General features: G+C 41.6%; 1 protein-coding gene and 1 long non-coding RNA gene across 5 annotated transcripts in view; one reads left to right on the top strand and one right to left on the bottom strand.

Moving 5' to 3' along the window:
• Positions 1 to 22,457, bottom strand: part of RUNX2 (RUNX family transcription factor 2) — a 161,993-nt gene extending 139,536 nt beyond the window's left edge. For all 4 annotated transcript variants that reach the window (XM_071742141.1, XM_071742140.1, XM_071742144.1 and 1 more), the window contains exons 1-3: positions 21,473 to 22,457; positions 14,038 to 14,194; positions 8,354 to 8,458 (exon numbers count right to left, since the gene is read on the bottom strand). In XM_071742141.1, coding sequence (XP_071598242.1) covers positions 8,354 to 8,458; positions 14,038 to 14,194; positions 21,473 to 21,784 — 574 coding nt within the window. In that variant the 5' untranslated portion in view covers positions 21,785 to 22,457. The remainder of the gene's footprint in view (positions 1 to 8,353; positions 8,459 to 14,037; positions 14,195 to 21,472) is intronic.
• Positions 21,526 to 22,820, top strand: LOC139795304 (uncharacterized). The gene is made up of 2 exons (XR_011725447.1): positions 21,526 to 21,593; positions 22,456 to 22,820. It is a non-coding gene; the product is annotated as an uncharacterized lncRNA (long non-coding RNA).
• The last annotated feature ends 549 nt before the right edge of the window (positions 22,821 to 23,369 follow it).

Genomic DNA, 23,369 nt, shown 5'->3' on the forward strand with positions numbered 1-23,369 from the left:
TCTACCTGATGAGCCAGATCCCTCTTTCTAGCAAACTAAGCTATAAATGCAAGAGCTAGATTCACTCATTTCTTCCACCCAGCATTTTTGTGGTGCTTGTGGAGGTGACAATTTTCCTGTTGAGCTAGAAAACAACACACAGTCAAGTGCCTCTGACTGCACGTGACATTTAAGGCCATGTCTACTACTGCAGGATCACAAGACTAAGAAAGTTTATGAAGACTTAAGGAAGCAGACAACTAATTGGCATTACTCACATGGATTACAGACAGGCAGGAAGAAGATTCTACACTCATAAGCAGCCCAATTAATACCCATTTGGTATCCTGAAGTCAAATTAGCAGAGCTCCTAAAGAAGCAGGGTATTATAAAGTGGGAGTAAAGTTCACAAAATGCAGGTACAAGAGTTTGAAGCGTGATGGAAGCAAAAAAAATTTATGGCAGCTATAATCAGGTAAAAGGGTTTGCCTTCCCACGCTGTGGGAAAGATTACATCTCAGAACCAAAGGAGAATGGCCAGCATGCTAAGTTTCCATAAGGAAGGAACAATGAATACGTTCTGATGTGAAGTGGGAACATTGGAAACAATATTCTCCAATGTTAGAAAATTCTTGAAATGTATTCCCCAGTATTCTTCACCTATAGGTAAACACCTTCAACATGTATTATCAGCTTTATATTTTTTCTTATGCAGCTGCAATATTTTAGCTAGCATGAGAATCTTACATTATGCCTATGTCTGAATAACCTGAGTTTTCAACTCAGCAGGTTACACAAGCCAAGCTGAGTAGGACCTGAGCAGTAGTACTTGTGTACTGAAATACTGCAAGAGCTGATAATGCTGCCTTAGTAGATAGTATCATTTTTTGAGGCCTGTGTTGCAGTCATTATGGCAGCTGTATAGACACTTCAAAGTCAGCTTTAAACAACTCTTTCCATTGCTGGAAAAGTAGCATGGACTGTTCACAGTTCAACCAAAGACAAAGCATCCACCCAAGAAACTGGGCAAATGGCTGAATAACCCATGCTGAGCTGCATGTTATCCATACTGCTATCGCTGGCTGAGCTACCTCCTTTAAAGATAACTCAGGTTGCCTGAATTTCACAGCAGTTGCTAGGAATACAACTTAGGAACACAATATCTCACAATCTCATCTGATTTCAGGCATCCCAAAACCAGGCTGCCTAGTCTAGGCTAGTCATCTAGCCTCCATTTATAATCAATGGAAAGGGATGGATAGCTCTAAAGGGCAGTTCATCACATTCTTAGATAGGAATTAAGATATGGGGGATGAATCACTCCCTGCAAGGGCCTCTGTCTCTTCATTCACTTCAGAAGAAACCTACCCTACATGCTTAATTTTTGGAGAGCTGAAAGCCACCCTCGGTTGACAGTGAGCCACTATTGTGCTGAATAAGCTGGTCTACTGTAGATAAGATGTAAGAGGGAATCCGAGCAGACAAACACATTAATGAACCCAGTTCTTTGCAAGAGTAAGATTTCTGGCATCCCAAACACACTGCAGCATGAGATCATTACCAAGTTTCTTCCCCTGAAGTTTCAATTAAGTATGATATTCTTCCTAATTTCCTCTTCTGCATTCCTTGTCTGGTTAAATCAGCATCTGTGTTTCATGTCTGGGATGACCATGTTTCAGTGGGGAATGACGCTTACAGAGAATAAAAATAAATTTTACAAAAAACATACAAAGAAATCTGGGATTGCCAGAAAAGAAGAACTACATAAACTCTATACTTAGAGCACTCTGATGCATCATATCCCAAAAATATTTGCTCTGTTCCCTACTTCCTAACACACTTTGCAAAGTGAAGAGAGGAGTGTAAGTGAAACTACAATGAAATGTGAGAAAAAAATACTGGTATTAGGAGCAACAAGCGAAATACATTTCAGAAGTGAAGATGTACATGAGTTCTCTTGGGAGGAAAACATAGAACAAAATGTCTGAGAAAAACTTCTCTAAAGCCCAAAGTGACTTTAATGCTTTTTTTTGTACCATCTTCTTCCACAATACCTGGAGTGGAGTCACACACTTACAAAAATGGCTTTGACTTTCTTTTTTTCATAGTTGTGCCATACAGATGTATAGAATTAACTCAGCTCTACCATTCACTTGAGGGCAAGAATGAGCTATTGAGGCCAAAACTCTCTCTTCCTCCAACTATGCAGCACAGCTATGTAGAGGGGCCATGATTTTATTTTTGGCTTAGAGAGACATTTTGAATAAAAACAGCAATAGCTGCAACATCAAAAAACCACCCTGATGGTCCTCTAACATGCCAAATGTACTAGGAATAGACAGTTTGGAAGCAGTGTTCCCTCTACAATGGGATGAAAACAATCTGTTCTGTTTACAAATACAAACTGAGACTGCATTACTATTGCTGAGGACACCTTAGGGCATGGTTTTATGGTCAGATTTGCCCATTTGTTTTACATAACTTTCTCAAGGTCTTTTCCCTCTCACTGTTACAATGAATACATGGTCACTGTCACCTCCTTGGGCAACAATGTCCCCCTATTGAGAGACCCAGACAGTGTTTTGCAGATCACTGAGATTTCAGAACTCCAGAGTATGAATTCAAGCCATGAGTGAACTAACTAGGCTTTGCTTTCATCTTACCCTATGCACTACACCAGCAGATAAAAGTTACGATCACTGGAAAATAAATTACTTTTGCTCTCACAGACTCAGATGATGAGTTTTTATGCATCAGCTCCTCTCTAGCAGCAGTGGAAAAAAGTAAGAACTGGTCACCTTTGGTTGGGGTAACTGTAAGAAGCCTGGCTCTGTGGGTTACACCCCCATTTTAAACATAAACCTTAACCACTGGCATATATTATGTCTGTCACCTTGGAGGAGGAACAGTTGAATCATCCCACCAGTTTCTGACAGGGTCTGGGAATGCTCAGCAGTTCTGGTCCCCAGCTAATCTGGTTTTGTGAAATTACACATTTGCAAAAATTAAACCACCAGCAAAGGGCAGTGAGGGAAACTATAATGTCCTGCACTTTACACTGCAAAAAAAAAAAAAAAAAAAAGGACCTGGTGGCGCAGCACCTGAACACAGGAGATCAGGTCCCAGCCTGTAAGCAGCCCGCTCATGCTCAATTACACAGAAAACAGTCACAGCAAAGGACCTAAACCCCATAGCATGGCCACGCTGAACATTTCTCTGGCTGCCTAATCACATTTTGCCTCCTTTCTTACAAAGGGGCATTATAACCCAAACCTTAAGCTTTACAAAGTCATTTATTTAGAGCAACTTGCAAACCGCCAGACCGCCCACTCTGCCTTCCTCTGCTCCCACTTACGCTGGGAGAAATCCGGAATAACCCAGCAGAGATTTGTCACTCTGAAACACACCAGTGCGAGTCATGGATTTTCTAACTTCAGTTTGGACGAAACCCCAGGACTCATTCATTGTATCTCAGGGTATTTAGCGTTGACTTTAATTAAAAACCTCCTCGCCCTGCCAAAGAGGCAGGCGGATGCGAACTTCCGTGCTCAGTGTCTGCGATGCATCGCCCAAAAAAACCATTTACAGCCTGAGGTACACACACAAAGTGGGACCTGCCTGTAAAATTTCCTCTCGTTCTGCTCACTCTCTCTCTCTGCACTGCCCCAGTTTACCACCGTGCAAAAAAACCACAGTCGAATCAATATATTCTTGGGAAGGAAGGGGGCTGGTAGAGTGGTTTTTGAAGGCAAGCCAGAGAATATTCTAAATAGGGGACACACAGTGTGTTTTAACTGCTGCGATAATTCTGCATAAAGAGATGTTAAGGATCTAGCTCCTTGCTGTAGCATGCCATGTGTCCCCGCATAAAATTACTGCCATGCAGGCTGTTAGCAGAGGAATGCGTAAACAGACAATGTATCCTTGCATCAGTTCCACAAAATGTTGCACAACACAAATGCCTCTGATGTGTCATTTCCTGCTTGGCCACCAGCCCAGCTCCTGACAGGCAGTCAAAAAAAAAAGAAAAAAAAAAAGAAAAAAAAAAGAAAAAAATTAAATAAAATCAAAAGACAAGAAGAAGAAGAAAAAAAAACAAACTGAAAAAAAAAAGAAAAATTAAGAAAGAAAAAATTCAGACTTAAAGCTGTTCTACTCCAAAGCACATTCCACCAGCCCCAGACTTCTCCCTCCACCCTCTCTGCCTTTGAAATAAAAGCGGGAGAACTTCCTAAACACTGTTATGGTTTTAAAGTTGAGGAATCTCAAAAATCTCAATCACTTATCTGAGCTTTATAAGCTGGGTCAGCCAAACAGTTAATACAAAGGCTGAGCAGAACCTCTCACTGGCTTTTGCTGGCTTCTGCAGCATGCACAGACAAAAAGGAGATGTTTGCTCATACCTTTCATCACGTGTGCACCTTGCAAGCTGCAGAGAAATATTCAGGAGCTGAATGAACTAGAATAGTTTTTCTCCTATCAAAACCCTTCAGTTCAAAGCACAGAACCACTTTCCCATTCAAGCTGATAGAGTAAATTGTGGTGGGTGACTTTGGAGACTACCTTTAATTAGAGATGAACTGAAGTCAGGAAAATATAAAATGATACAGACTTCTCCTTTCTCATTATTTCCCTCCTGACTGGGTTTGTACCAAAAGCAGCTGGAAAGGAGAACATCTCCTACTCAAAAGGTATCACTATGCAAAGGCAAGTAATTATTTCTGTATTTGTAATGAGGTAAGGCAAAGACATTAAAGACAGACTTAATGGTTTGGGGTTTTTTTTTCTCCAGTTTTTGTTTTGTTTTGTTGTTGCTATTGTTGTTTTGTTTGGTGTTTCTTTTTGGGGTTTTTCATTTTTGGTTTTTTTTTTTCTTCTTTTAATTCCCTTATAGTGATTTTTTTCTACCTCTTTATCTCATGACAACTTATTTTTCTGGAAAACGTCTTACAGCCCTCCCAGCTGGAAGGCTAGCTCTGCTCTGCTAGCTAAGATGTGCATATGGCAGTGGTTCTGTCTTGGATATGAGGACAGAGAATGAAGGAATTCCTGTTGATTCCCAAAGATTTATACAGCTCCAGCTCTAGACTCCATCACTCAGTGCAATGCGCTGCCTCAAAGACTGCAGCACAACAGATGTCCCTGGATGGTAAACTAGATAGGCTAAAACAGGTAATTAAAAACAAATCTTTTCCGAGGAAAAATTATCAGAAGACCTTTTTTCATATAGAAATGGGAAGGCTTTCCTAACAGAGCAACCTGACATCATTGCCTCATTAAAATATTAAAAAATAATAACAGAGAGGCAACGCAGCAAGCTTCTACAAGCATATGTAGAATATGTTTAATACAACTAAATGGTACTTCTTTACCTAAGAACCTGACTTTCTTAAGTGCTGAGCATCCAAAACACCAACTGGAGTCACTGCATGCCATGACTGTTCAGCACTCTTCAAGTCAGGCTCTAAATGACTGTGGTGTCTGTCATGGAACTGCTGCTGCTCCCACTGCTGCTGGAAAGCTGCATTCGTTCACTTGAGTCAACTTGCCAAGAGAAGGTCAGAGTGCCTTGCCTATAAACAAGCCTTACAAATCCACGATCTAAAGCATGATGTCATGTCTTAAAATGATAAGCTGGCAACAAAGTAAATGACATTTTGTAAAGATGTGCATAATTTTATGTTTACGCTACTTAGAACGAAGGTTCTAATAAGTCATCGGTTGTGTTCCTTTAAAGGGAAGTTTTATAACTGAGATGAATCACAACTGCAAAAGATCAAAGTTAAAAAACATCAATGATGCCACGGGGTACTTTTTAATCTTGTAATGAATGATGATCATGTGCTCTTATGAAGTTGGTCCAACTGCCAACGCCAGATGTGTATATTAAGAAAAAGTTGTTTGTGATGTGACAGCTCTGGTTGAGCTGCCAGGGAGAGGAAAACTAGGATAACATGCTTGAGATGTCAGAGTGAAATACAGATCCTGGCAGAGAGGGGCACTATTAGCTGATACATAATTTGTTAAGAAAAACACATTTGCTATCAGAGCCACTCAATGACTTGAATTCCTTATGGCCCCCAACCACCTAATTTTCCTTATACAACATAAATGCCAGATACACTTCTTGAACAATTACTATCAAGCAGTAATAAATCTACATGAGTGCAAGAGCTCTCAGAAGGAAACAGAATTTCATTGAAAGTCCTACAGCTCACTGGAGCTACTCTTTCCCTGGAAATTCAAGCTTAATGAGTAGTCATTCTGGAGGTGTCATAGCCTTGAAAGTACCAAACTGCAACAACAGAACCCGCAGAACCAAACTGACTCCAGAGTGGAACTTCACTAAGTATATAGCTGAAACATTAAAATCCAAATGGACATTCAAGCTCAAATTTGGCTTTCTTTAAAAAAAAAAAATAAAATTATATAAACTAAGAAAGATACAATAATTCTATCTAATCTATAAGAACTAAGTTACTGAGCTTGGACTAGATGATCTTTCGAGGTCCCTTCCAACCCCTAGGATTCTATGATTCTATGATTCTTTCTCAAGTTCAGCTGTTCTATGAGAATAGCAGAGAGGTATCGCGTACAGAGACCTTTCAGGTTTAAACTAAAAAGCTCCAGCAGGACTTGGAAATCTTATTAATTTATAGGAACATAGGCTGACTTTTAACCCACTGCTCACCAAAACAGTCCCAATGCAGGTAGGTTCCCTTTCTGGGCTACACAGAGTAGTCCACACTATTTCCCACATCACTTCCAAACCACTCTGCTCTTTCACAGAGGTTGTGTCCTCTGCTAGGAGATTTTCTCATTTTTGGATGCCTCATTTCATACATGGAAGCAGCCACCATATGGGAGTGCTTAAACGATCCATAACTTATTCCCTGGTTTTTACTCCATGAATCTACTTTGCTCAAGAAAGTTACACAAAGCACAAGCTGCAGGTGAAAATTAAAAATGAGAATGGATTCAGCTCAGCAGAGAAGACAGAACAAAAATCCCCTCACTGTGACAGACAGACACCTCAGCTGGGAGCAGGCAGTAGCACCGGTATCTACATAATGAAATTTATTCATAGCTGTGAGTTTTTCATTTTCCATTCTTCAAGGTGGAACTCTATAGCCTGGACAGTTCTTACAGAAGGCATTTCAGTTCCCAGTTCTCAGTGTAAGAGGTGACACAACAACATGTATAAGCATGAGAAACACTTAACTGCATTAATTCTGCATATGCCTTTCTACCTCTTCTGTCTTTGTGGTATTTTAAACAAAACTCCATGAAAGGACATCCTTAAAGGTCTCATTTGTATGCACAGATCAAAGGCAAAATAATTATTTGAGATGCTGCCATTATAAGGATTCTTTATATGGGATTATTCATAAAATAATTCTTAATCTCTAAATGTAATTTAAATACAGCTATCCAATCAACTTAGAAAGGGTCATTCTAGTTAGATTAACAAAAATCTCCAGAACTGGCTCATCAGTGATACCCATATAATGGGAGACTGGTTACCAGCTAAATGTGCTAGACAGAGAAACAGCTGTATAAATCATGATGGATTAATTGGACTTGACTCTATCTAAAAATACATGCTACCCACAGAACAGCCAGAATGTGACAAAACACAACTGTCATAAAAGTATAGCCAGTGACCATTACAAATAGATTCTTTGGAAGTTAGGAAGGTGTGCTGCTATGACAGAAACATGCTGAGTGAATAACTGCTGGACTATGTTTTAAATAAAATACACTTTATGTGCACAAATAAGAAACAAAGACCATGCTGCTGATATACTGGTTTTGTTATCTTTCTTTGGCCCCCAGGGGTTTTTGATGAGTCCATAGCTGAAAACCAATTTCAGGTATGATAAGATAAACCAGGTGCATTAATTATCTGATGGCAAAAGAATTTCAGGGCAAACAAAAAGGCACTATATTATATATTTTCTCTCTGTACTGGGACTGATCCTGAAAGATCAGTCTTGTATTTTGTTCTAAACGTCTTCAGCTGGAAGCTTGCAACAGTTTAGGGAATTCAGCACATTGCAGAATTGTATCTATTACGCCCAAATCAGATTATATATAAATACAGTGGGTTCAGTTCTCATTTACACTGGCAGATAATTTATCAAGACCCAATTGTGAATGAGAATTGGGTTTGTGATTGCCCAAATTCAGCAAGCACTTAAGCCTGTGTTTAAATGTGAGTATGTGTGTGGTCCAGTAGACTCCAAATTAAGCATGCACTTACTGTTTTGCTGAGCAAGAACCAACGTTTGACAAAGATATATAATTCATTTATGGGTCTCTGTTTAACAAAATTAAGCAGATGTAAGTGTAAAAATAAGAATACAATACTCACTTCTTGGCTCCCTTGGCCCATCCACTGTAACCTTTATAGCTCTGTGGTATGTAGCGACTTGTGGGGGATTTGTCAGGACAGTTATTGTCAAAGTAAAGCTCTTCCCTACAACAGGAAAAAAAACAAGGAATGAGTGATTACAACATGAAAACAGTCACATGCATGTTCAGTAAAGAATCAAGAGACGTTTAAAATTATTCCCTGTCGTTACCACAATCGTGAAAATTAAAAACATAACTGACCATAGGAGTTTTCTTCCCCTTCAGTTTTACTCTATGTCAAGAATATGTCCATGTGTTGACAATCTTAATGTTTCTTATTTAATAATGGGTCATCATACAATGACAGAACAAAAGTGATTCACTGCTGAGGACAAGCCAAATTCTTTGCTGTATTGAAAGTGGTGTAAATCCAAAGCAAGTCAGATAATTTAAAAATTTACTCCAGTTTTGCAGCTGTGTGACAGAGAGCAGAATGTGGCCACATGTTATTTACTTCACACAGTTTTATCATTTCATTTGTTTGACTCGACTACAATAAGATGAGGAAAGAATATATCCTCCTCCTGGGAGTCATTTGAACAGGGAATCTGTGTCTCCTGTCCTTCAGATGCCACGGGTAATACGATGATATCATTATTACTGGAACAGACTTTTTTCCCTACATATATTCCATCTACGAAATACTAAGAAAGCCCACAACTCTCCCACGAGGGTGAGAAACTGCTTGTGTGCCTGTACACTGCTATGGTAAGTCTGCATTATTTTTTTTTTTTTTTCACTTCTAGTTTGAATTCACACGGAGCAATTGCACGAGATCCTCCGCAAACCTCGAGCTGAGTGAAAACGCTAAAAAGAAACAAGGAGGAGCTGCCTGTGTCTGAGCTCACATTCTCACAAGGCACTGGCCCCCATTTGGGAGACTCACTGACAGTTGTAATCTGTTAGATATGCAACGGTTAGTCATGTCAGATAGTCAAAACTGAAAACTGTTTCAAGACAGGAAAAGGTGGGCGTACAACAGTGACTCAATAAAACAGTCAGCAGTCTTCGGCCTTCATGCTCATTTAAGCTGCTACTTTACCAGACACTTAAAACTCTCTTTCCTGCCCCCCTCTCCCCTCCCTGTGTGTATACGTGCATTTTTGTTGCTGGGCTTTTTCCTCTTGCTGAACTCTAAAGGCATTCAATCAAGACACAAATCTTAAATGATATGTAACAGCGCAAACTTAATGCAGTTTTTTTCGAGCCTAATATAGAACAGCTTATATATGAGGCATAATACAGAACAGAGCTTTGGCTGTCAAAACCAGTAATTGGTCTTTCTTTCTGGTCCAAGTCGTATATCCCCCAAACCTGCCTGAGACACGCATCATTTATTATCAGAAGTGCAACTTCAGACTGTCTCAGCTATATTTTTCATGAACTAGAATGTGACATGGATTTTTTTTTTAAGGAAATATAACTGTCATTTAGAGTAAAATTATTTTCCAGGTGTAGCTCTGTTCCAGCTGTGCCCACCTCTCCAAGAGACACAGGTTAGAGGGGAGGTCAGGACCTTGGCAAAGGTGCAAAAATCTCAAGAGGCCGAATTCTGCCTCAGCGAAGACACATGTCTGAAGGTGGCTTTCCCCAGTTTAAATGGCAAATGGGTTATTTCTCAAATCTTTTGAGAGTTATCATGACAGGAGGAGTCAGGTGCACGCAGGACAGCCAGTCTTCCTCTACTCCTGCCAGTCCACTGTCCCTAATGCAGCAGAGTGCCTCTGTACTAGCTTGTTTGGGGTTGAAAAAGGTCCACACCTTTTATCCCTCTCCAAGTAGGAATTCAGCCTATTGCTTGGATATATATAATTTTCCAGGGACATGTTTAAGGCCTCCTTTGATGCCAGCTTATCATTTCAAAAAGTTGTAATGATTAAACTGAGTGACGATGACGCTCAGATCACAGTTACTCGTTTGGTATCAGTAGAATAAAAATACTAAAGTGACTTTCCACACACCTTTGAATGAAGAATTTGGCCTTCCAATTTATATGCTGCATCAGTATAAAATCTATCTAAAACTTAACCTGACAAAATATACTGTTGGTAAGACCCTGTAAAATCACGTCTGTGGGATTTTCTACACCAAGAATATCTTAAAAGGAGACAGTGGCCAGAAAAAGTGCACACCATAATACACAGCACCTGTGAGCACTTCTAAATTGTCACCTCTCAGCCAATTTAAGATGAACAGGTATGCATCTAATTTCAAAGGGAAACTGGCTTTGTCCCCTAACTGGTATTTTAACGAACTGAAGCACTAATGAGGTAACACTGCTGAAGCCCCACTGAGCTCAGTAAACAATACATCACTTCATCACAAGAAGCTGCATGGCCCTGCCAGTGCATGCAGGTTCCAGAGCTTTCAAGAGATGATTGACACAATACAGGATTAAGAACATGATAAATTTTTAAGGTCCCCTGGTTCAGTGATGCCTATGCCTTCTGCAGATATTTCACAGACATCCTTCCACAGCTATGAAATCCTTTAATGCACTTTTTATCACCTTTCTTTATTGCACTTAATCATTTCATCTATCCACTTTTAAAGGCTAAAGACTAATTGTGGTTCTCTTTTATGAAATTCCCCAGCCAGGCAGTCATCTGGCACCATTGCTTCGGTGTGTCCAAACTGTGCATTCTTTGTTATTCACACATGTGAGCCAAGCTGACACAGGAGGACAAGATGGGCATCTGCTGAAGCACAAGGCAACCCCCAGAAATTAGCTTGAAAGGAGACTCGGCAGCTTGTGTGTGTTGCATATTTTTTCAGTTAGATACTAATGTGATTATAGTATCAGGACACAACAAAATTAAGGTTATGATCCTTTGCTTATTGAAGACAGGAATTCTTTCTTCTCCGTGCTGGGGATCAGGCTTGTAAAAGTGAGCTACTGCCTCGAAACCACATACAAACAACCCCTGCATTCACACAAAGCACCCCAGTTACTTATGAATCCAGAAAAGGTGTTTAAGAGAAATTATACAAACAAAAACGTGAAGCTTCTGTCAGGCAAGCAACATTAATATGTATAAAAATCAAGTTTCTTGATTGAGCCATGGGAAGCAAGAAAAAACGTGGGAGAGGAGGTGAAGTGGTAAGTTGATGATTCAGACTTCACAATCAAATTTAGAGATACAGAGATCAAAGAGTGAGCTGTTTAGAAAGATGTAAATCTAAAGTCAGGAACAGGTGTGGATTAGTTTCTCGCCACCGAAAAATTATTTCTTTATTACTTTATTTTTCCTGTTCTACTTCAAGCCTTGTATCTACCCATATTTCTCTATGTAAGGAGCTTTCTCACTTCTGTTTGCAACTACTGATTTCTTTCCCTGCTATTTTAAGCAGAGTTCTAAAAATCTATCACGAATGATAACTCCTTCTCCTTCTCTCCCTTTCTCTCTCGCTCTCTCTCCCCCTCTCTGTTCTAAGTCTGGAAGACAAGTCTGGACCAATTTCTCCATCCTGCCTCTGGCAGCAGAATGCAGCATTTCAGATCCTCCACTGAGTCCCGGCTGCTTCAAAGGGAAAGCCCTACTTTCTTCCGTTAAGATCATAAGAAATATAGGGGGAGGGGGTCAGCTCTGTTTGGACATAATTACACTTCATCAAAAGAAGCTTTCTTCATCTTCCATGCGTGAAAAGTCTGCAAGCAGTTAAGTCTGTCTTTTTTCTTCCTTTTTTTTTTTTTTTTCTTTTTTTTCCCTTTTTTTTTTTTCTTTTTTTTTAATATAAAAATTGCTATTTGGGAAAGTAGCCAAAACTCAGAAAGCCAATATAGGAAAACAGTGCACACCCTTTGTTTTTCTTTGAAGTCTCTTAAATAAACATGTTGAGGGTTTGAAAAGTACACTATCACTTTTCCATAGATTCTACCCAGATTGATCAGAGAAAGAATCCATTCCAAGTCTGCGAGATAGAAATATAAATGAAACTACTGGAACCAAATTTTATGAGGTTTGTGTCTGTATGTGTCTGTAGCCGTATCTACTGAGGCCCTCTGTTTCATTTCCTATGCTTTTCCTATACTTTTTATTTTAAAAAGTATATATCATAGGTTTCAAATGAAATTCACAGATCAGAGGTAGTACATCACGTTTCAGTTCTTTTTCAGCACTACAGAAAGACTGATACACTAATGAACTTTTACTGTAAGGCAGCAGTAGTGATGGAGCCAGAGAACTTTCAAACCTAATCCATCAGCAGAATAACAAAGCAGACTGCTTTTTTTAAATAAAGCAAGACAAATGGAATAGAGAAGCAACACCTTTTGCAAAAGGGCAATGAACTCTGTATTTATACTGCATTACTGTTCCAATTGTTAGTCTGTCTTTCAAAATACATTTTTTAAATTGTAAAATGATAAAGAGGATTGTTGGCCAGGTCACTAAAGTAATAAAATAGCCACTGCAAGACATGCTTATGGACTCACTTGCACAAAGCACTTTTAAGTGTGCCAACTGATTTAGATTATTTAGGCCTCTGTCATATATTTAAATATTTTTTCTTGGAAAAACACTCTTTCTATCCCTAAGGTGAATTAACTTTCAGTTTTGATAACTGCTTTCTTAAGAATATTGCCATAAAATTAGATTTACTGACAGTTTTCTAGCACAATTATTTGACTTTTCTTGCTTTGTTCTGTGCCATACAGGGACAGTTTAAAAAAATTATGAATAATTACTTCAAATACATAAAGGCAAAAATAGACTGAAGCAATGACTGATGCAACAAACCTCTCTGAAGATTTCTGCAGCAAAAGCTGAAGCGCCCATTTCCTTCAAGCTATCCTTTCAATCTCTACCTGAAATTTGAAAGCAGCTACAAAACTCTTAAAGAGCAATTTTTTGCAAATTTTCGGTGATCACAGAGGCTCCCTGTGAGTTCAGTGCAGTTTCCAGATTATAGCTCCTTAACAGCTGGAAGACAATGACAGCACTCTGCATCTTCCAAAAAAACCCGATAAACAAGCAAAAAAAAAACAACTGAAAGTTACCCTATCATTTAAAGTACAGGTTAAATTTAGTTCAAGCCTGTGCTTACCAGCAATTCGTGTAAAGTCAACCAGCTTACTAAAAAGAAAAGTATGCCTTACTTTTTGTAGGTCATATGCAAAATGATTGTAAAGGGCAGGGATGTCACTAGAAAGCTTTCCACCAATATCTGTAAGCTTTTGAAGATGTAAGGCCTTAAAGAATATGACCTATAGCACATGTGATAGGCAAAATCCCCTTAATTATAGGTCTTCTGCAACAACTTCAGAAGCAGCTCTACTGCTAAAGGGAATTCTCCATCTCTCACAGCTGTGGCCCGAGATACACTCTCTGTTTCTCCATAACCCAGATCACAAATGCCCTCATTTCCTCCCACTTTGGCTGTATGATTAAAATAGGGAAGCAGGTATTCTATGAATCACTTTCCAAAGCCTGTGCTGAGACGGGAGGAGTCAGAAAAACTCGAGACACCCCAAACTTGGTTTGAACAAATGCTGAAGTTGAAAATAAAACGTTCCTTCCTCCCTCCAAATGAAAGGCCAACAACGATGTATTTTAGGGATTGATCAGTATTTCATTGAAGAGCAAGTCTGAGATCAAGACACTGTTTTAATTTGTTATGGACACATAAAATGCAGTGGCCTACCTCTTCCACTTCTGCCCACAAATCTTAAGTCATTAAATCTGGCCACCTGGTTCTTCATCACGGCCGAAGCGTTTCGCAGCTCTGCAGAGTAGTTCTCATCGTTTCCAGCCATGACAGTGACCACCGTCCCATCAGGCACTTCTCCTAAGGCCACCACCTGTTAAAAAGGGAAGACAACCACAACGTGTGAGGCAACACTTTGAAAATGCATGGCTCCATCCCAGCTTTGCAGGCTGCCATGCTCATTACCAAGTTCTGTGGCAGCTTCTCCAGCCCTCTGTGGGGAAGAGTCAACTATTAGCTGAACACAGAACAAAGTGCCACATCAAACAAAGAAACATCTTGTATTGTCTCCCTGTCTCATGGCCTAATGGGGAGCTGCTTCTTTGTTACATTGCTCCAGAAAAATTTAACATCCCTTATGCAGACTGTATGGTTTAATGCATCCTGAAGGCCAACTTTGTTCTTAGCAACCATTGAGCACCAAGAAAACAAGAGGCATGGCTCCCATCCATAAATTATACGTGGGAGAGCGTTTGAAATGGAAAATGAGAAATTGCCCTTCGCAGCCTTATCGTCCAAATTTGGTTCTGCTTCTCTGTTGGCTGCACCCATCAACCCTACCCTGGAGCTCCTCAGACTTCAAGAGAGAGAGAAACCCCCATCTACCCATCTCAGGAAGGGCACGGGTGGCATTAGCAGACAAAGCTCTCCACCCAGCATGCTGCTGTGATGGAGCACTTCATGGCTGGAATTCAAACTCTTCAGATGCAATATAAAAAAAAAACAAAAAAAAAACAAAGGCTGCCTTTCCTTGCAGGCATGTAAATTTTCATAGCACTCGCAAGAGTTGCATGTGGTTAGTTCTGATTCCTCCCTTAAATTCCAGGAGAGGTGAACTGAAGATATTAAAGCATCTAGACTTATGTTTCAGCTAGCTGGTAAGTCTCACTTTTATGCTGCAATGGTGTGCAGTGTTCCAACATCTGATCAGATAAATGCCACAGGGTAGACAGCTCCTGTCTTCTAATTAGAAAAGCCCAGAGATACCTAAAGCACTGCTACAACACTATTTTTTAAAGTAAAAATAAAGTTAAACATGAACCGTAGCTTACTAAAAGAATGTATGTATGTTTCTTCACAGAGGGTAAAAAAAAAGTCCACTAAACTATAAGAAAATAATTTCCTTTTGCCCAGTTATTTAACACTGATGCTGGAAATTCAAGAGTTTCACAGATATTGCATGGCTGAGCTCTAACTAAAAGAAAAAAATAAATATTGAGTTATAAAGTCTGTTCCCTTGTAGTTTCTGCCAGTTTACATGGTCAGATATGACTTTTTATTATTCAAAGTAACAGACTGTCTCTTGAAATATATATTACATTTTGTCATATGCCATGCTTGAAGTGTCTTGCCCGTAAATGATCCTCTCTGAAACTAATAATTGCAGGTTGTACTTTAATATTAATTATGTGGAGACAATTAGGAGTTCGGAATATTTAAGGAGAGCATTATGTGGCCCGGTGCACTATACAACTTTTTTCTAAACCACTAAAAAGTTAATGATGAAGGTATATAAAAAAAAAAAAAATCTAAAAATACATGAAATAGAGTATAGTACTGAAAATTATACCTTGCCTTATTTAAAAGTCATGCTGAAAAGAAATAAGAAAGCAAAGATGAAAAGCTGTAGAAAAAAACCCTGGTGCTCTTCTATTTTTCCATAAAAGTCAGGTAATACCACACAAAACTATAAACTGAGTTTTGCCACTAAATACTGTGAAGTCTTCTTCTATCAAGAAAAGATTTTACTTTAAAGTGATATGAATGTCCCTGAACATAAAAACAAGGGAACCACTGTTGCAGATAAGATCTGAGGTCCCACCACCTCATTGCCTTAGTTCTGAGAGCTTCAAAGCAAGGTCTTAGGAATGATAAATAATAATTAAATAACAAATAATATTCTGCTGAATAGACTCTACCCCTTAATAAATTAATGTTGTCTTAAAATCTAAAGCAAGGGGCTGGAGACCACTTATAGAACACTCCCCTCCCAGTTTGCAGTAGACCACAGGATCTCTGGACAGTCTTCTGCACAGTAGCATCCAGGGGAGCTGCAACCTGTGGTTTTTATATCTCATGAAACAACAACAACAAAAAAAAATTAAGTCCAGAAATGCAAAGAAGCTGAAAGCACACAAGAGGAAGTGTGAGTCTGCAAGGGGCCTCGGAGGTGGGAGCAAAATGACTGCAGCCCCAGCTCCCCTCCTCTCTAGGTAACCACAGCTCGGACCAGGCAGCAGCATCACATCTCCATCCCAACCTGCTCAGCCAAACAGCTTGCAACACCTGGCTAAGAGGGAGCACAACCTCTTAAAAGGTTTCCCCTCTCCTCCATTGCTTTTCAGAGCTTTCCTCCCTGCCCTTTCCACTGCATGATATCAGTTCATTTGTCAGCTCAGGCATCAGCCTAAAACCACACGTGCCACTGCCAGAGTCACTGGGCTGATTGCGCCTAATCAAGAACTGCATCATTACTGAACTGCGTTGGCTTTTTCGCAGTATGATGCAATATTCCTATTCATCCCATTAGGAGAAGACCAAAAGACAAGACAGACTGAAATCAGGGGTGAAAATAAAAACTTTGGCTAATAAAAGGAAGTCTTAATACATGGGAAGCTCCCCCGCTACACAACAGGACCAAAATACTTGTTCTTTTCCTAATTTAATCCTTTTTTTGCCATGAAATACCAGAAGTCTATGGCACGCATACATAATAGCACTGGTTAGAAAAAAAAAAACCTCTGCAAAACAAGTTTGAAACCCGGCAAATTAGGTATCATTTTATGAATTTTAAAAAGTAACTTTACATGCTGAAAGACAGTCCACGTAAACCCCGATTTGGTAATTTTAAGCCACATATCAATCCAAATTATTTACATATTCTTAGAAAGAGGTCTGTAAGTACACTGTGAAATGAACAAGAACTGTATAAGAAATTTAAGATAAAAAGTTGCTACAGTGCACAGCCCTTACCTATTCTTCGAACATTAATATCTCCCCTATTTCAAAATATTTTTTTCTAGTACACTACCTACACATTTTGGTGATTAAAGGTGTCTTTCGCTTTTTGTTCAATTAAAACTCAAACAAGGTACCTGAAGTCAGATGAAGCCACAAAATAAAACCAAACCAATTCTTACAAGTTGAAAATAACTTTTTTTTTTTTTTTTTTTTTTTTTTGCATAATGTAGTTCTCGTCTGGTTAGGCAACCTGTTTGCCCAGTTTCAGTCCAGTGGGATTTGAACTGGCCAAAGCTCGTACCCTAAAGACGGAAGTTAGAAGCACGAAGCAAAACTACACTACAACAGCAGGTTCTAAGATTTTCTGCAGAGTAAATTGCTTGTTTTAACAACAAAACCAGTGTACAGGTTCAATAGTTCCTCACAAGCACTGCTATCTCCCACTTCAACAACTTTTCTTGCGAGAGATTGAATCCAAACAGCCTCCAAATGTAAAATTTTCTGTATTGAGAACGCCTTTACCAGCCATTGCCAAAAGAGCATCTGATACTATTAAAAACATTTTAATGTTCTGTAACTTAAAACAGAATAACTGATTTGCACAACTTTTTGTTTCAAAATGTACATCTGGGCTGACAATTTATACAGCAGGTTTCAGCTTGAAGCTATTTAAAACAGCTGAGTTATAAACTCTGAAAACTGGGGTTTGGAGTGGAAATGTTGACAGACCCTTAACTACTGTGATGCTACTGGAGAAAGGCTTTAGACTTCACATCTTTTTTTTCCCCTTCCCTTCAGGGCCACTAAGGCTCTTTGCTACTATGAGCATCATACAGAAACTCTTGTAACATCTAACGTGGCAATTCGGGTCTTTATAACTTTCAGTAAAAACTCCCAAGCAGACACATAAACAGAGGGCCAAATTCTGACAACTCAAGGACTGCTGGCTGTTCAGATTAAGAAGCATGAATATGATTTGGACCTGGGTACACAATATCTGTTTCTTTTCCACTGAAATATCACTAGAGCTATATTAATAGGTACATAGCTAATACTCTTTCCCATAAACCCAATCTGAAGTAAGTCTTAGTACACTCAGCACGGACTCCCTCTGCAATGCATGTAAATATTAACACAAAATTAAAATCTCATAGTAAGCCAACATTATTTTTAAAAATTATAATCAAATCCAGCATTATTTATAAGATACTTCCTCTCCTGCATATGACATATATATGGGTTTTTTTAATTAAAACAATGCTATATCCAAAGTACTTTTTAACTTCAGATCACTGCAAGAGAATTATGACACACTTAACACACCACTCAAAATATTATCATCAATATACTATTTACTGCCAATAAAACTTCAAAAACTGTGTTGTTTGTGAGCTATTTTACTTTCAAGTTATTGTTTAGCCAAGATTTCTATAGATCAAATCTGTCTTTTGTCTTTTTTTTTTTTTTTTTCCAAGATAATTTCTTTTTTGTTATACTATGGTCAAGTGTTTCACTGCATATTACACGAAGCTTCTTTGGTCTAAAAGTACCGTCTGACTGCATGCAAATCACATTTGAAAAAAAGAAGTTTTTTAAATGGTCAAAATTATTTCCACTCGGTTTCCAATTCATTTACCAGTAAATAAGGTTGTGTGTATCTTTGGTGTATTTTAAGAAGCACACATTGCATGCAGTGAAAACACAGACACATGCATAGTTCAGGAGGCAAGGGGCAATGCACACTCCTGATGCATCAATAAATCGGTCATATCTGTACTTCCCTGTCAAAAATTAAATACAAGACCCAAATATCTGACATCTATAAATATATATAGATCTAGACATAGGTATATGAAAAACAAAAATACTGGGAAACGTTCTAAAACTTCTATCACAGCATGCTCATTGTAGTAATATTCTAAATAACATTAAGTTTAGATCTTTCCCTTGTTCTAATGAACTGTGACCGCATCCTTTGAATTGCTGTGAGGTAGAAGGTTCAGATGTTTCAAATGAGGATTGCAATGCGAGTACAATAACATAAGAGCTCCCGTGTCCCTTCTCCAGAGTGACTAGAATACCAACTTAATCTACTGCTCAATTAAATCATAATCACAATTCTCCAAAAGCTCCTCCTCTTTACCCCTCAGCCACTGTGAATCACAATCACCGTGACCCACACCTAGAGAGCCTTTGAGTGCTACACCAAGTAATGAAAGCAGAAGACACTTCATTTTTCTGTCATATCTACTTGGTTTGACCATCGTGACCCAGACAAGTAGGCCCTGAGCAAAGGGCTCCTCTGCAGCAGCCCCAGGCTCTCCCATGCAACAGAGCTTCTTCAGTCAACTCTAATCCGCACCCATCATTGAAGCAGAACTTTGTCTTTAGCACCAACCACTTTAACACCAGCTCATTTAACCACCTCTAGTAATTCTTCCGAGATAAGTGGCTGTGATAATACAGCTAGTAATTGGGAAACACAAGAAAAAGGCAACGTTCTGACAAAGTGCTGGGTGAGACCATCGCCAAACTCTTCTACCCTTTGAGACATTTCCAGGCACCTTATTTTCCCCGTAGTGGATGTGTGAGCAATTAGACCCCTCCAAGAACACTGACCCCACGACCCACTTGGGCAGGTGGCTCTGGGACACCCACGCCATCACCCTCTCCCTACCAAAGGCCACAGGAGAGAAGAATACCAGGACAACGCTTTTGAATATTACTAGAGGAGGAAAAGGGTTTGCTTTAAAGCACATGATTCTTGTTGTTACTGCAGTTTTTTCAGAAAATCTTTTCCTCTCATTAGCACACGGTGGGGATGCAGACAGAAAATTAAGAGCAGCATCCCTGGTGCTGATCAGTGTGGTATTTATTATTTCAATCCATGAGCCTTGCCAAGGAGAGCGCCTTCTGGCCAGACACTTCACCAGGAAAAGTGAAGGAGTCCAGTGCCCCCCAGGACTCTCCCCCTTCCCAGTCCCATCTCAGTCCAGGCTCTCTCCCCCATCTCCCACCTCAGAATGCCCAGCTTGATCCTCGGAGCCCAGCTCCGCACAGCACACTTCAAAGCCACCCTAAATCACCCAATTCCCACTGCTGGGAGCGGGGGGAAGGCAGGGGCACCCCCAGGAGCGAGCTACTGAGCCTCCCAGTGAGGGGGCACCCACCTCGCACCCCCACACTGAGCTCCAGCAGATGGATGAATCCCTTTCTCGGGAAGGGAAAAGTGTGGGGTTTAAAAAACAACCAAACAAAAGAAAAAAACCCCAAAACAAACAAACAAGGAAAGCCCAGGAGAGGGGGGTCTGTGGGGAAGGGGGAGTGTCTCCAGGGGTGCTGCTGAAGGGGGAGCACACACTCCAGTGCAGTCCTGCAGGGATGGAGATAACGGGACGGCTCCCGGGGGCGTTCGCTGTGGTGGTGGGGAAGGCGGGGAAGGGCAAGGGGGCATTGCAAGGGGTGCGGGGGAACCACCGGAGCCACTGTAAGGGTCTGGGGGTCAGAGGAAGGAGGGCACAACAGGAGGTACGGGGGGTACAGGAAGCTTCATCGTAGGACAGGGTGGGGGGCACAGGAGCACAGCGGTACGGGGGAAGCAGCACAAGATGCTTTGTAGGACGGGGGGGGGGATATGGGAGGCAATGCGGGGGGTGCACAGGAGGCACTGGAGTGCGGTGGGGGTTGAGGATGCTTCACAGGACAGAGGGGCTACAGGGGGCTCTGCAGGATGGGGACGGGATAGAGAAGCCACTGGAAAACTTGGGGGGTGGGTACAGGAGGCATTGCTGGATTTGAGGGGGACAGGAGGCAATGCAGAACTTGGGTGCAGAGGAGCCCCTGTAGGACGCAAGGGAGCACAGGAGGCACTGCAAAACTTGGGGGTGGGGGGAGCGCACAGAAGCCCCTGCAGGACACGAGGGGTACAAGAGGACACCGCAAAACTGGGGAGGGGGCGCAGGAAGCACTGCAGGCCAGTAGAGCAGAGAAGCCCCCGCGGGTCTGGGGGGCATAGGGATACTGCAGCACCGAGAGGGAGGGGGGGGTGCACAGGAAGCATTGCAAGCATGAAGGGGGCACAGAAACGAAACCCCTGCAGCTCGGGAAGGCGGGGGGGCGGGTGGGGTGGGGGGCACACACAGAAGACACGGGGGTCAGAAAAGGCACTGCAAGCATGTGGGGGGCACAGAAGCCTCAGCGCGTCTGGGGGGCACAGGAGGCACCGCAGGCCGGGGGAGGGGAGGTGGGCAAAGAAGCCCCTGCGGGCCGTGGTTGAAGAGGGAGGGGGGGGGGGGGATGTCAGAGGCGGCTCTGCGGGAGGAAGCGCGGCGCGGGGGGGAGGCAGCCCCGGGCAGCGGGAAGGGGGGGGGGGAGGTGGTGGTGGTGGTGGTGGTGTTGGTGGGTGTCTCACCTTGAATGCCACCGGGAGGGTCTTGTTGCAGCGCCAGTGCGAGGGCAGGACGGAGCAGAGGAAGTTGGGGCTGTCGGTGCGGACCAGCTCGGCGGGGTGGTCAGCGATGATCTCCACCATGGTGCGGTTATCGTGGGGGCGCAGCCTGGGCACGGCGGCCGCTGCTTCTTGCTGCTGCTGCTGTTGCTGCTGCTGCTGTTGCTGCTGTTGGGCTACTACGACCGGGCTGACTTCGCTCATCTTGCCGGGCTGCAGGCTGCTGGAGGGGGGGCTGAACCTCCGGCTTGTGCTGGGATCTACGGGAATACGCATCACAACAGCCACAAGTTAGCGAATTGGGGGGCGGGGGGGTGGGGAAGCGGTAGGGGGATCCCTCGAGGAGGCGTGTAGTGGGGGGGTGGGGGGGGGGTTGGGGGGGTGAGGGTTGTAAAAAACAAAACAAAACAAAAATAGCGAAAAATGGGTGAATGAAAAAGTGGAGGGGCGAGGATAAAAGGCGAAAATGCAAATTAGGAAAAAAGGAAAAAACAAAAGAAACAACAAAAAGAAACAACAAGCCGGGAGCAGATTAAACGCACGAGGAAAAAAAAAAAAAAAAAAAAAAAGGAAAAAGAAAAAAAATAAAAACTCAGTCTGGTTTTGTTTGTTTGTTTGTTTTTGTAAAAGAAAGATGGACGGGGCGGGGGGCGATGCCGTTTTTGGGGCGCCTGCAGCCTGGCGGAGCAAGGAGACAAGAGTCTGGCTGTGGGGTCCGGGGCTGCCCCTCTCAGCAAAGCCCGGCTGGAAATTGCATGGTCCCGGCTTCTGCCCAGCTGCAAAGCGCCGCTGCTTCTCCTCCTCCTTCCTTCCTTCCTTCTTGCACAGTCTCTCTCTGCTCTTTTCCCTCCTTCTAGCCACCGCTTCTTCCCTCAAGTGCTTGAATTTCTTTCCTTTTTCTTCCCCTCCCTCCCCGTCCTCTTTTCCTTTTCGGATTTTTTCAAAAGGTTTATCTTGGGAGAAGTAAAGCTCGCTGCTGGTTTAGCTTCCTGGGCTGCTGCTGCTGCTGTTGGCGGCCGCCAGAAGAGGAGCGTAACTCTCAGAGCCGGAGAGGGGGTGTTCAGGGGAATGTCCCGATTTCCTCCGAAGAAATCTTCCTCCTCCGGACAGAAAAAAAAAAAAAAAAAAAAGAAAGAAGAAGAAAAAAGAAGGAGCAAACAAAAAAGTCTCGTTGGGACAGAGGCGAGGAGCCTCTGGGCTCCCCCCGCTTATTGCCTTTGGCTTCAGGAAGCGGAGGGAAGCGGGAGCTCGGGATTGGGAAAAGTGGCTCCCCCCCCAATAAAATAATAATTAAAAAAAAAAAAAAAAAAAAGCGCTCCAGAAGCGATTTCGGCGTGGAAATAAAGTTACTGGGGTTGTTGGAGTAAGGACAAAAGTCACAGGACTAATAGCTAGAAGAGAGACTTTAGCCGGTTCCTTTGGGACGATCAGGACTTCTGAATTAAGTTGAACTTTTGGGTTCCCAGGCAAAAATAAGCGGGGACCATAACTAGGAAAAAACCCAAAAAAGCCAAGCACCCCAAAACACCCCTCCTTAGGCTAATTTCTGAAATATGATCAAATAAATTCTGGGAAAAGGCAGCCTCGATGCAGTCCGGTCTTTTTAATTAAGTCTCTGCTGGGTTCAAGTCCGTTGAGTTGAATAGGCTAAAAAAAAAAGGTTGTTTTTTTTTTTTTCCGCCCTGGATGAACAACAGCAGCAAAAAAAAAAAAAATTAAGTGTTGGTTTGTTTGAGTTATTTTTCTTTCTGAAAAATCGGGTTAAAAAAAAAAAAAAAAAAAAAAAAGAAGAAAAAAAAAATAGCAGGCAACCAAACCCAACAAACTTCTTTTGGGTCCCAAGAAGTTGAGGTCGGGGAAG

This window comes from Heliangelus exortis, chromosome 3 (genome assembly GCF_036169615.1).
Source record: "Heliangelus exortis chromosome 3, bHelExo1.hap1, whole genome shotgun sequence".
Lineage (NCBI taxonomy): Eukaryota > Metazoa > Chordata > Aves > Apodiformes > Trochilidae > Heliangelus > Heliangelus exortis.